We start from the raw sequence: 13,579 nt of genomic DNA, 5'->3' as shown, positions 1-13,579 counted from the left end.
TGACAACTCAGGAAATGCAGGGGGCGGTGAGGCTGCTCCAGAGTGGTAAAGCGCCCAGGCCAGATGGATTCCAAATGAGTTCTATAAAGAGTTTATAGATTAACTGGCTGGACCGCTTCTGGACATGTACAACTATTCATTCAGTCAGGGTAATCTCCTGTCCTCTTTGAGAGAAGCAAATATCTGTCTCATTCTCAAGAAAGGGAAAACCCCTGAAGACTGTACTTCGTATAGGCCTATATCCTTACTGAATGTAGACTTTAAAATCCTGTCAAAAGTGCTGGCATTAAGACTGGAGAGGGCATTGCCATTTATCATAAAAGAGGACCAGACAGGGTTTGTTAAGGGTCGTAGGTCTACTAAATATGGTGCAAATATGCCAGCAAAGAGCAATACCGGACTTGATCATTTCCCTAGATGCAGAGAAAACATTTGATTGGGTGGAATGGCCATACCTTTTTTATATTATGGAACGGTTTGGCCTTGGAGAGGTTTTTACCAAATGGGTCGCAGTGCGATATAGTGACTAGAAAGCAGTGGTACTTACTAATGGTATGAAATCAGATAGTTTTGGTGTTGGCAGAGGTTGCCACCAACCAACAAGAGGTTGCCCTCTTTTTCCACTATTATTCACACCAGTGATCGAACCACTGGCCTTTCAGACAGACCTCAGCATAACAGCTCCGGAGGTAGGATCAGGCAACCATAAAATTACTCTTTATGCGGATAACGTCCTTCTTTTCTTAACTGATTCATTGACATCTGTGCCCCGCTTAATACAAGTGGTTAATTTATTTGGTGTGTTTTCCGGGTACAAAATTAATTTTATGAAATCAGAAGCCATGCCGGTGGAAGGGTCTTATCAGCATATCCAACTTTGGGGATGGAACTCGTTTCCCCTTTCGGTGGTCACAGGGAGGTTTTCTGTCTTTAAGTATCTTTATCACCCCGGCTTTTGATCAGCTATATAAAGCTAACTATGTGCAGTTATTAGAGAAAATAAGGCAGGATCTTCGGTGTTGGGAAGATCTTCTGATATCCTGGTTGGGAAGAATAGTTCTGGTCAAGATGAATGTTCTCCCTCGTCTATTATACCCCATGAGAATGCTTCCTTTGGTATTGCTGAGACAGGCACTGCGTTGGCTTTATGCTTGGCTCGGATCCTTTATTTGGCATCATAGACAGTCCCTTTTCAAATTAGATAAATTGCAGCTCTCACAAGAAAGGGGGGGGGGCTAGATTTCCCAGACTTTAGGAAGTACCAACTGAGCTCTTTGCTATCATATGTGGCTGATTGGGCCTCTCATGATCCACAATCAATTTGGTTGGACATCGAGGCTTCCCAGGCAAAATACCCCCATCATCAACCTGTTGCTTATGGACAAGATGAGAACTGTCACAGATCTCATCACAGATTGTAAAAGCCCAATTGTCCTAAAAACAGTCAAAGCTTGGAGGATGATGCGACAGAGTGAGGATAATTTACAAAAAACCTCCCCCTTCACTCCTATAGTGGGAATGTTGGGATTTCAGCCAGGTTTGATAGACACTGGTTTTAAATTTTAGGAGTCCAGAGGAGTCTCTTGCTTGGGGGATTTATTTGATGGGGAGGGCATGGTGTCCTTCGAACAGTTGCATCAGAAGTTCAGGTTACCCAGCAAGGTCCTCTTCTGATATTTTCAAGTATGAGACTTTGTCACAAAAAAAGACCACATTGATGGTTAATCCTTATAAATCAGATATGGAGAGGAAAGTGCTTCGGTCAGTGGGTGCCCCCTCGGTCAGTACTCTCTATCACTTGCTCGGTAATAATGTGTGAAAGGACATGGAACGACTATATAAAATCTGGACTCAAGAATTAGGGGTGGAAATCTCCTCAGAGATGTTGGAGGACATCTGGGAAAATGCTAGGAAGATCTCTGTCTATAATAGGATTCAAGCTATTCAGTTGAAGATACTTTATAGGGCCCACATGGCACCAGAACGACTTGCAAAGTTTAAGATAGGAGCATCCCCAATGTGCCCTAAGCACAAAATAGAAGTCACTATTCACACTCATTGTTTGTGGACATACCACAAGATCTGCAGGTACTGGGACAGTGTAGCGAATGCCTTGGCAAAGATCTTGGCTGGATTCAGTGTCTCTCCTTTTGGATTTTCCTAATTTTCCCTCTCTGGATGTGCATGGGAAAAAACTGTTTACTATCCTCTATTTTTGTGCGAGGAAAAACATATTAGTGAGCTGGATATTGGAAAGTCCCCCAGGAAAAAAGGAAGAGAGGGGACCTAATTGAGGTGTACAAGATAATGAGAGGCATAGATAGAGTTGATAGCCAGAGACTATTTCCCAGGGCAGAAATTGTTAACACGAGGGGTCATAGTTTTAAGCTATTTGGCGGAAAGTATAGAGGAGATGTCAGAGGCGGGTTCTTCATGCAGAGAGTTGTGAGAGCATGGAATGCATTGCCAGCAGCAGTTGTGGAAGCGAGGTCATTGGGGATATTTAAGAGACTGCTAGACATGCATATGGTCACAGAAATTTGAGAGTTCGCACATTAGGTTTACCTCACATGAGGATCAATGGTCGGCACAACATCGTGGGCTGAAGGGCCTGTTCTGTGCTGTACTGTTCTATGTTCAATGTTCTATGACTCTCGAACTGGCATAAGATAATTATGGAACATATTCCCCTGGCCTTCCTTACGAATATGGTGCACCAGAAAATGGAATTGTATTATAGAACATGGTGGCCCTTATTGAGTTATATCGATGTCGATATATTGCCCATATTATCTGGGGCCTTTGTCGAGCCGTGAGGATGTCTGTCGGTTCAGGGACTCCTGGGAGGAAGAATCCTGTATAAATACAGGTCTACGCACTATTGTTCCCACTGATGGGGAGCTGTGATGAGAATGCGTTGAGTGTTGTAACTTTATTGAATGTAAATTAAGCTATCTTGTTACGACTTGGTCTACTTCGATTTTGAATGCTTATTTATCTCTTTTTTGTTAGTTATTTACCGTACTGTAGTTTCTTCTTTATATATAGAGCTTTCTTTTTTTAATATATCCTCTTTTTGTGTTTTGGTAGTTTGTATAGTAGATTAGTAGCTTGTTTTCTTTATTTATATTGTTATTGCTATTATATTGTAAAGTGGTTACACTATTTTGTACTAGTTTTGTAATTTTGTAAAAAAACTTAAAAACTTTTTTTTTCATTTTTTTAAATTTAATTGGTGGGAACTAAACCAGTATTCTCAGAGCATTAACCTGAGCTTCTGGATTACGAATCCAATGATACTACCATTAACCCACCATTACCCCATTTACTCCAGTTACCCAAGAGGCTGTACTCACTGTGTGAGTTGCTTCAGATTTTTCTTCCCCACCTCTTTTCCAAAGATACTTCAATCCTACAAGTAGATGAGAAGCTCACTAGTCAGGATAAGAAGAAAGGGAGGCCATTCTGCTCTTGATCCTGCTCTACAATCTTCTACAACATCCCTCTTAGCTCTTAGCTTTCATTTCATTTTAACCTGTTGCATTTGAATTTTGTTCCACAGGCATTTAAGTCGAAGGTATCCATCAGTGAACTTGAGAATGATGCACGGCCATCTTCATCCAATAGCAACTCAACTTTAGAACAGTCCCCAGCCAGTCAGGTAACTATTTTTGCTTTTCCTTCCAAGTTAATCAACTGGAAATGGAATGTTATTGTTCAGGCATAGCAAGGAACCAATGAGACTCAGTCAAACATTCAAAATTCACAGGCAAGAAAGCCTACCACAACCACAGTAGCATAAACAACAGGACTAAACACATATTTCACTCTCTTCCTTCTGCAGCCAGGTAAACCCCTGAGAGAGGCGCGAAAAGACAGAAGAAAGTCCAGTGGCAGTAAGGTAAAGATTACTCTAAAAAATTTCTCTCTTGTCTCCTCTGGCAATTAGAACCAACTCAAGAGATTACAAGAACCAAGTGTCAATTCATAGATTATTAAATTAATTTAAAAAGTTATAGCCAGGCACTTGGATATGTTGACGTTAATCAGGCAGAGTCATCATGGTTTTGTGAAAAGGGTGTTATGCTTTGCCAATCCATTAGAGTTCTTTGAGGAAGTAACATGCACGGCAGTTGAAAGGGGAACTGTGGATGCACTGTACTTAGATTTCCAGAACACATTTAATAAGTTATCTCATCAGATGTTATTGTGGAAAATAAAAGTTCACGGTGTTGGAATTAGGTTAGAAAACTGGCTGGCTAATAGGGAGCAGAGAGTATGTGCAAGTGTGTCTTTTTGAGACTGGCAAGATGTTAATGATTGGCAGGCCACAGGAATCAGTGTTGGGACTTCAATTATATATCATTTCCATAAATTACTCAAATGGAGGGTCAGCAGTTTTGATTGCCAATATTGTAGACATCGAAATGATTGGTTGGAAATTAGGTTTTGAAGAGGACACAAGGAGGTTACAAAACTTATTTATAGGTTAAACTACTTTTCACCATTTATATAAATGATTTGGATGTGAGCATAACTGATGTAGTTAGTAGGTTTGCAAATGACACTAAAATCGGAGGTGCAGTGGACAGCAAAGAAAGTTACCTCAGATTACATCAGGATCTTGATCAGATGGGCCAATGGGCTGAGAAGTGGCAGATGGAGTTTAATTTAAATAAATGCGAGGTGCGACATTTTGGGAAAACAAATCTTAGCAGGACTTATACACTTTATGGTAAAGTCCTAAGAAGTGTTACTGAACAAAGAGACCTTGGAGTGCAGGTTCATAGCTCCTTGCAAGTGGAGTCGCAGGTAGCTAGGATAGTGAAGAAGGCGTTTGGTATGCTTTCCTTTACTGGTCAGAGTATTGAGTACAGGAGTTGGGAGGTCATGTTGCGGCTGTACATTGGTTAGGCCACATTTGGAATATTGCGTGCAATTCTGGTCTCCTTCCTATCAGAAAGATGTTGTGAAATTTGAAAAGGTTCAGAAAAGATTTACAAGGATGTTGCCAGGGTTGGAAGATTTGAGCTACAGGGAGAGGCAAATAGGTTGGGGTTGTTTTCTCGGAGGCTGAGGGGTGACCTTATAGAGATTTATAAAATCATGAGGGGCATGGATAGGGTAAATAGACAAAGTCTTTTCCTTGGAGTGGGGGAGTCCAGAACTAGAGGGCATAGGTTTAGGGTGAGAGGGGAAAAGAGACCTAAGGGGCAACTTATTCACGCAGAGGGTGGTACGTGTATGGAATAAGCTTCCAGAGGAAGTGGTGGAGGCTGGTACAATTGCAACATTTAAAAGGCATCTGGATGGGTATATGAGTAGGAAAGGTTTGGAGGGATATGGGCCGGGTGTTGGCAGGTGGGACTAGATTGGGTTGGGATATCTGGTCGGCATGGACGGGTTGGACCGAAGGGTCTGTTTCCATGCTGTACATCTCAATGACTCTATGACTCTGTGACTTATGAACGTATTCATGAACAGTATGACTCTATGACTCGAAGTGAGTAGGAAAAGGTGTGGCAAGTGGAGTCAAGTTGCCCATTTTGGCCAGAGGAATTTACAAGAAGCAAATGAACTAAATGGCGAGAGAGTACAGAGCTCTGTCTGTCCTTGTATATGAATCACAAGAGGTTAGAATGCAGATACAGCAAGCAATTAGGTAAACTAAAAGAATTTTATCACATCACAAGGGTAGTTGAATGCAACAGCAGGGAAGCTATGCTTCATTCTGGATTAGTGTTGCTGGAAGAGCACAGCAGTTCAGGCAGCATCCAAGGAGCAGCGAAACTGACGTTTCGGGCAAAAGCTATTCATCAGGAATAAAGGCAGAGAGCCTGAAGCGTGGAGAGATAAGCTAGAGGAGGGTGGGGGTGGGGAGAAAGTAGCATAGAGTACAATAGGTGAGTGGGGGAGGAGATGAAGGTGATAGGTCAGGGAGGAGAGGGTGGAGTGGATAGGTGGAAAAGGAGATATGCAGGTAGGACAAGTCCGGACAAGTCATGGGGACAGTGCTGAGCTGGAAGTTTGGAACTAGGGTGAGGTGGGGGAAGGGGAAATGAGAAAACTGCTGAAGTCCACATTGATGCCCTGGGGTTGAAGTGTTCCGAGGCGGAAGATGAGGCGTTCTTCCTCCAGGCGTCGGGTGGTGAGGGAGCGGCGGTGAAGGAGGCCCAGGACCTCCATGTCCTCGGCAGAGTGGGACGGGGAGTTGAAATGTTGGGCCACGGGGCGGTTTGGTTGATTGGTGCGGGTGTCCCGGAGATGTTCCCTAAAGCACTCTGCTAGGAGGCGCCCAGTCTCCCCAATGTAGAGGAGATCGCATCTGGAGCAACGGATACAATAAATGATATTAGTGGATGTCCAGGTAAAAACTTTGATGGATGTGGAAGGTTCCTTTAGGGCCTTGGATAGAGGTGAGGGAGGAGGTTTGGCACAGGTTTTACAGTTCCTGCGGTGGCAGGGGAAGGTGCCAGAATGGGAGGGTGGGTTGTAGGGGGGGCGTGGACCTGACCAGGTAGTCACGGAGGGAACGGTCTTTGCGGAAGGCGGAAAGGGGTGGGGAGAGAAATATCCCCCTGGTGGTAGGGTCTTTTTGGAGGTGGCGGAAATGTCAGTGGATGATTTGGTTTTTGCGAAGGTTGGTAGGGTGGAAGGTGAGCACCAGAGACATTCTGTCCTTGTTATGGTTGGAGGGGTGGGGTCCGAGGGCGGAGGTGCGGGATGTGGACGAGATGCATTGGAGGGCATCTTTAACTACGTGGGAAGGGAAATTGCGGTCTCTAAAGAAGGAGGCCATCTGGTGTGTTCTGTGGTGGAACTGGTCCTCCTGGGAGCAGATCCTGTGGAGGCGGAGGAATTGGGAATACGGGATGGCATTTTTGCAAGAGGTAGGGTGGGAAGAGGTGTGATCCAGGTAGCTGTGGGAGTCAGTGGGTTTGTAAAAAATGTCAGTGTCAAGTCAGTCGTCATTAATGGAGATGGAGAGGTCCAGGAAGGGGAGGGAGGTGTCAGAGATGGTCCAGGCAAATTTAAGGTCAGGATGGAATGTGTTGGTGAAGTTGATGAATTGCTCAACCTCCTCGCGGGAGCACGAGGTGGCGTCAATGTAGCGGAGGAAGAGGTGGGGAGTAGTGCCGGTGTAATTATGGAAGATCAACTGTTCTATGTAGCCAACAAAGAGACAGGCATAGCTGGGGCCCATACGTGTGCCCATGGCTACCCCTTTGGTCTGGAGGAAGTGGGAGGATTCGAAGGAGAAATTGTTAAGGGTGAGGACCAGTTCGGCCAAACGAATGAGAGTATCAGTGGAAGGGTACTGTTGGGGACGTCTGGAGAGGAAAAAGCGGAGGGCTAGGAGGCCCTGGTCATGGCGGATGGAGGTGAAAAGGAATTGGATATCCATGGAGAAGATGAGGCATTGGGGGATGCTTCAGTTACACATGGTGATGTGCACTGAATTAGTCACCTTATCTAAAGAATGTAAATAAGTTGGTGAGTGTTCAGAAGAGGTTTACTAGATTAATAGAGCGAATGTGGGGGTTGTCTTATGAGGAAAAATTAGACAGACTAAGTTGCATCTGCTGGAAGAGTTAAAGGTGACTTGATTGAAATATATACAATCTTAAATAGTCTTTACAGGACAGATGTGGTGAGAATCTACCATTAGGGGTCTCTGTTCAAAAATCAAGTGTTGCCCATTTAAAACAGAGATGATGTGATTTGTTTTCTCACCGAGGGTCCTGGGTCTTTGAAACTCTTTCCTTGGATAGATGGTGGAAGCAGAACCCTTGAATATTTTTAAGGGAGAGGGAAAAGGATTCATGTTAAGCAGAGGTTGAAAAATTATCAGGGGTAGGCTTGAATGTAGATGTCGGGTTACCATCAGATCTAAGATGATATTAAATTGCCTGAGGCCTGCTCCCAGTGGCCTACTCTTACTCCTGAATTGCATGTTCATGTGTTTCTAGATTCATCAGAGAATTAAAAAGCACAGGAGGATTTATGCTTGAGTCTGCATTAGTTCACAACTTTTCTTCACTAACTTGCTAAAATTAAAAATCCTCCTCAAAGGAGCTCTTTATTACCTTTAAGAGTCAGATATATCAAAACGTGTTGAATATTTAAAGCCAAATGAGTGATTCTCTGCCGTAAGTGGCAGAGAGCTGAGAGATCTGCATTTCCTTAGGCCAAACAGGTATCCTCAGAAGTTTTTGAACAAACCGCACATCGTTTGCTTTCACGGATATTCAGATATGTTTTATTTGAATGCAGTTTGGAGAGTCAAAGGTCAGTTTGGGTAATGGCTCAGATCTTGTGATACTGATGGTGTCAAAACTGTCAACACTTTCTGGCATAAATCGGCACATGCACAATTAGATATGGGAATCAAAGACATTGCTGTCAGCGAATCTGCGTTTGCCCAGGAGGCACATTATTCAAAGTCACCACCCTCCAACACCCACCACACCCCCACCGTATTCCCCCAAACCCCCACATCATGACCCACTCTTAGCACCACCACCCAAACTGCAATCAAGTAGAAACTACTGAGCCATTGAATATTGATCACTGTTGGTATCCCTGTAAAAATTATTGAAAATGTCATACCTTGCTGAAGTTGTGGATTTCTGATTGGATTGTATGCTCACAGTTACATCCAAAGAAATCAACCCACTGATCTTGGAAAAAAGTATTATGTATTTGTATGTTTTCAAATTTTTTCATTATGTTTTTTTAAAAATCACATCTTTAAAATGTTTTAAATTCTTTTTAGAAGTATAATGTATTATTCTAGCATGTGTGGCTTTATGAAGGTATAACTGAAACTGAAAAAGTCATTGTACTTCAATTCCTGGTTTACTGTCTGTGAGCTTACTTCAATGTGATTGTCTGCTGAACCTGTTTGGTGATATCACCTATCCAGTGATTCCCTCATCATGGCATTTGATTCAAGCTGGCATCAGGGAAGGTGAAATCAATGCCATTAGAGATTGCTAGGTCTTTGTTGGTAGCTTTTTACTAGCATGGGCTTTTTCTTTGCTACCTTCCGAAACAGTAGAACCTGACCAATATAAAATCCAGTCAGCAACATTTACAATCTGATTGAGAAACACCTTCTTGGATACTGATCTCTTTGGATGTAATTCTAGTACTTCAGCTTTATAGGATCAGTTGCAAATCTTTAGCTTTTGAATGCAGTGTTCATATAATAATCATTTAAGTGAAAACATTCATATTGCGACTGTCAATAAGTGGGCAAATGTACAGGTGGTTCATGATTTACAAAACTAGTTACAAACACTCTTACTTACAAATGGGATACTGTAAATGGCTGTAGGAGCAAATTATTGCAGATGTTGGAATCTGAGAGAGAGCAGGCTAATGTTCTCAGCCTGAGCCTAGATGACTCTTTATCAGAACTGAAGTGAAGGGGCAGCATTTCTGCAATAGTTATTGGAGGATGGGGGAAGGGGCTGTAGAGTGCTGGGGGAGGTAAGCTATTGATAGTTCAGATTAAGTGATCAGAATGTGAGAATGACAGAACAATGGTGTGTTTAACTGCCTCACTCGCACAACTCTTTCTCAGTACATTGATGACTGCTTTGGTGCTGCTCCATGCTCCCGCCAGGACCTTGAAAAATTAATTCATTTTGCCTCCAATTCCCACCCCACTATAATTTTCACACAGTCCATTTCCGACATTTCCCTTTCTTGCCTTGACCTCTTTGTCTCTATTTTGGGGAATAACTGTCCATTGCCATCCACTACAAAGTCACTGTCTCCCATCAGGTGGTTGAAGGAGCAGCGCTCCAAAAGCTAGTGCTTCCAATTAAACCTGTTGGACTATAACCTGGTGTTGTGTGATTTTTAACTTTGTACACTCCAGTCTAACACTGGAATCTCCAAATCATGACTGACTCCCATAGCCACGTTTACTACAGTTCGTCACACCCCACATCCTGCAAGGATTCCATCCCATTCTCTCAGTTCCTTTGCTACATCTTATCTGTTCAGATGAAGCTACCTTGCAAAACAGCGCTGCTAACACGGCTTCCTTCGATAACCGTGGTCTCCCGCCCACTGTGGTTGATAGGGCCTTCAATCGCATCTGACCTACCACCCATGCTTCCACCCTTTCTCCTTCCCATCACTCAAAGCGGTGTGATCCAGTCCCCTTTGTCCTCACTTTACATCCTAACAGCCTCCGCATTCAAAGGACCATTCCCTACCATTTCAGACAACTCCAGCAGAATGCCACCACCAAACACATCTCCCCCTCACTCACTCTGTCTGCATTCCACAGGGATATTTCCCTCTGCTACATCCTAGTCCATTCCTCGACCACTAACACCACCTCCCTTCCCACAGCACCTTCCCATGTAACCGCAGAAGGTGTAACACTGCCCCTTCACTTCCTCCCTGCTCATCATCCAAGGGCCTAAACAGCCTTTCCAGGTGAAACGGCAATTCACCTGTATCTCCTCCAACCTTGTGGATTGTATTCGCTGCACCCAGCGCAGCCTACTCTACATTGGAGAAACCAAACACAGATGGGTGGCCACTTTGCAGAACACCTCCAGTCTGTGTACAAGCATGACCCTGACCTTCCCTTGGCCAGTCATTTTAACACAGCATCCTGCTCACAAGCCCACATGTCTGTCCTCGGCATGCTGCAGTGTTCCAGTGAATCACAGCACAAACTGGAGAAACAACATCTCATCTTCAGACTAGACACTTTACAGCCTTCTGGAATGAACATTGAGTTCAACACCTTCAAATTGTGAAGCTACTCCCATTCCTTCCCTTTCTTTTAGCTACACTTGTTACATTCTCTGTCACCATGTCCTCTCTCCCCTCCCACCACCCCAGTGGGACTGTCAATCCTTTCCAATCTGGCAGTTAGACACACCATTGTGCTGCCAGTCTCATGTTCCAATCACTTAATCTGAACTACCAACATCTTTTCTCCCCAAGCACGTTACACCCCACCATCCTTGCAACTCCTCCTCCACCCAACTGTAGCATAAATGCTGACTCCTCCACACTTCATCACTGATGGAGAGTCATCTAGACTTGAAACATTACCTTGCTCCCTCTCCATGGATGCTGCCTGATCCGCTGTGAACTCTAGTATTTGTTTTTCTCAGTACTGCATAAGGTTGTATTCATTTTAATTTTAATGATCCGATATATGAACATTGGCTAATACATATGAACGGCTGTTTTATATTTTACTGTATTGTGTTTTGGCTTGCATACAAATTGACAGGAGTTGCGAGGTCATGTTGTGTCTGTACAGGACATTGGTAAGGCCACTGTTGGAATATTGCATGCAATTCTTGTCTCCTTCCTATCTGAAGGATGTTGTGAAACTTGAAAGGGTTCAGAAAAGATTTACAAGGATGTTGCCAGGGTTGGAGGATTTGAGCTAGAGGGAGAGGCTGTATAGGCTGGGGCTGTTTTCCCTGGAGCATCAGAGACTGAGGGGTGACCTTATAGAGGTTTATAAAATCATGAGGGGCATGGATAGGATAAATGGACAAAGTCTTCTTCCTGGGGTGAGGGAGTCCAGAACTAGAGGGCAGAGGTTTAGGGTGAGAGGGGAAAGATATAAAAGAGACCTAAGGGGCAACTTTTTCATGCAGAGGGTGGTACATGGATGGAATAAGCTGCCAAAGGAAGTAATGGAGGCTGGTAAAATTGCAACTTTTAAAAGACACCTGTATGGTATGTGAATAGGAAGAGTTTGGAGGGATATGAGCCGGGTGCTGGCAGGTGGGACTAGATTGGGTTAGGATATCTGGACAGCATGGACAAGTTGGACCGAAGGGTCTGTTTCTGTGCCGTACATCTCTATAACTGTATGACTCTGTGACTTATGAACGTATTCATGAACAGTATCCATTCATAACCTGGGGACTGGCTGTAATCTGACCGCTTTTCTGCTTAAATGATAAAACTCTTAATCTTGTGTTTTGTTATGGAGTTGCTCTCTCTGATTCACTGCTGGATCTAAATGCCTTGTATCATTGCAGCTGCAGACAACAACGAGGGTTCTTCATGCCCATTTTCAGGAAGATGAGTCAGAGGAAGAGGAAGAAGAAGAGGAAGAGGTTGAAGAGTTACAGGATGTCAGTGATGATGAGTACAATCCATATGCGAAAATTAGAAAATGAGTCATCTATTACTGGTGGAAAGCAAAATTCACCTAATAATATTATTTTCCGACTAATTGCTTCAGGAAGCAAAATTATTAAAATAGTATCTGGGCCAACCCAACCATTTACAAGACTAATTGATAGGCACCTGTAGCTGTGATGTCTGAGAAGTGTCCAACACCTGACCATTGACTGGAGTCTCTAAAATGGATTGACACCAGACAACCAAACTCTTCAGTGTTACAATCAAATGTGGTCCTTGACATTCAGATTTCAAATTGGTTTAAAGAACTACTTCTCGGTGACCTCGGATGGAAGGAAAATAAATTTGATCAAAGAGGTAAATAGCCAACTGACATTTCCCGAGCTACCATCAGTTCTGAGGAAGGGTGACTCGACCTGAAATGATGATTCGGATTTCTCTTGACAGATGCTGCCAGATCTGCTGAGCTTTTCCAACAATCTCTATTTTTGTTTCTGATTTTCAGCAGCTGCAGTTCTTTTGATTTTTAAATAGCCAACTTTCTGCTGCTGAATCTATATCTAATGAGAGAAACATAGGAATTATTATGGGAACAGAAAGAGAGAAATGTATATGTGTCTAGGTCAAATCAGAGATTTAGAAAAGTCTTCCTAATTTTCCTCCTTTTATGCTCCCTTTAGAATTCCTTAAACATTTTAGCAACTTTGTTGCCTGCATTGTGTCCTCAATGTTTGCACATAGTTCTCTCTGTTGCAGCATTCCTTTTGCATTCAGTGGTTAGCACTGCTGCCTCACAGTGCCAGGAACCCATGTTCAATTCCTGTCTTGGGTGACTGTCAGTGTAGAGTTTCCACATTCTCCCCATGTCTGTGTGTGTGTTTCCTCCCACAATCCAAAGATGTGCAGGTTAGTGAATTGGCCTTGCTAAATTGCCCGTAGTGTTCTGGACTGTGCAAGTTAGATGCATTAGTCAGGGGTAAATATAAGGTAAGGGAATGAATCTGTGTGGGTTACTCTTCGGTGGGTTGGTGTGGTCATGTTGGGCAGAAGGGACTGTTTCCACATTGTAGGGATTCTAATTCTTTCTTTTATATTACTTCTCCTCATTTTTCTAACCAAAATGGATCAATTCATATTTCTCTGATTAAATTCCATTTCATTTCATCCATTCCACCGGCTTGTCTATGTCCTGATGAAATATATCATCGTACACTTCCAACTTTTGTGATATCTGAAGAATTTTTGAAATTGTGCACACACAAGTCTGGGTCATTAATATAAATTAAGTAAAGCAGCGGTCCCAAGCTGACCTTAGGGAAATCCAACAGTACACCATCCTCCAACCCCTTCATTTCTTAGCACTCAGCCAACTTTATACCCATGCTAACTCCACCCCCCCAACTCCCTCTTATTGTATGAGTGTCAATTTTGCTGA

General features: G+C 43.3%; 1 protein-coding gene across 3 annotated transcripts in view; it reads left to right on the top strand.

Moving 5' to 3' along the window:
• LOC122558239 (CBY1-interacting BAR domain-containing protein 2-like) overlaps nt 1–13,136 on the top strand; it is a 70,908-nt gene extending 57,772 nt beyond the window's left edge. For all 3 annotated transcript variants that reach the window (XM_043706594.2, XM_043706592.2, XM_087995564.1), the window contains 3 exons: nt 3,563–3,661; nt 3,845–3,901; nt 12,039–13,136. In XM_043706594.2, the coding sequence (XP_043562529.1) occupies nt 3,563–3,661; nt 3,845–3,901; nt 12,039–12,179 (297 nt within the window). In that variant the 3' untranslated portion in view covers nt 12,180–13,136. The remainder of the gene's footprint in view (nt 1–3,562; nt 3,662–3,844; nt 3,902–12,038) is intronic.
• The last annotated feature ends 443 nt before the right edge of the window (nt 13,137–13,579 follow it).

Source organism: Chiloscyllium plagiosum, unplaced genomic scaffold, assembly GCF_037043375.1.
Source record: "Chiloscyllium plagiosum isolate Xiang-an unplaced genomic scaffold, Cpla_swu_hap1 HiC_scaffold_17, whole genome shotgun sequence".
Taxonomy (NCBI): domain Eukaryota; kingdom Metazoa; phylum Chordata; class Chondrichthyes; order Orectolobiformes; family Hemiscylliidae; genus Chiloscyllium; species Chiloscyllium plagiosum.
The sequence above is the reverse complement of the archived record's forward strand: the minus strand, read 5'-3'. Positions and strand labels throughout refer to the sequence as shown.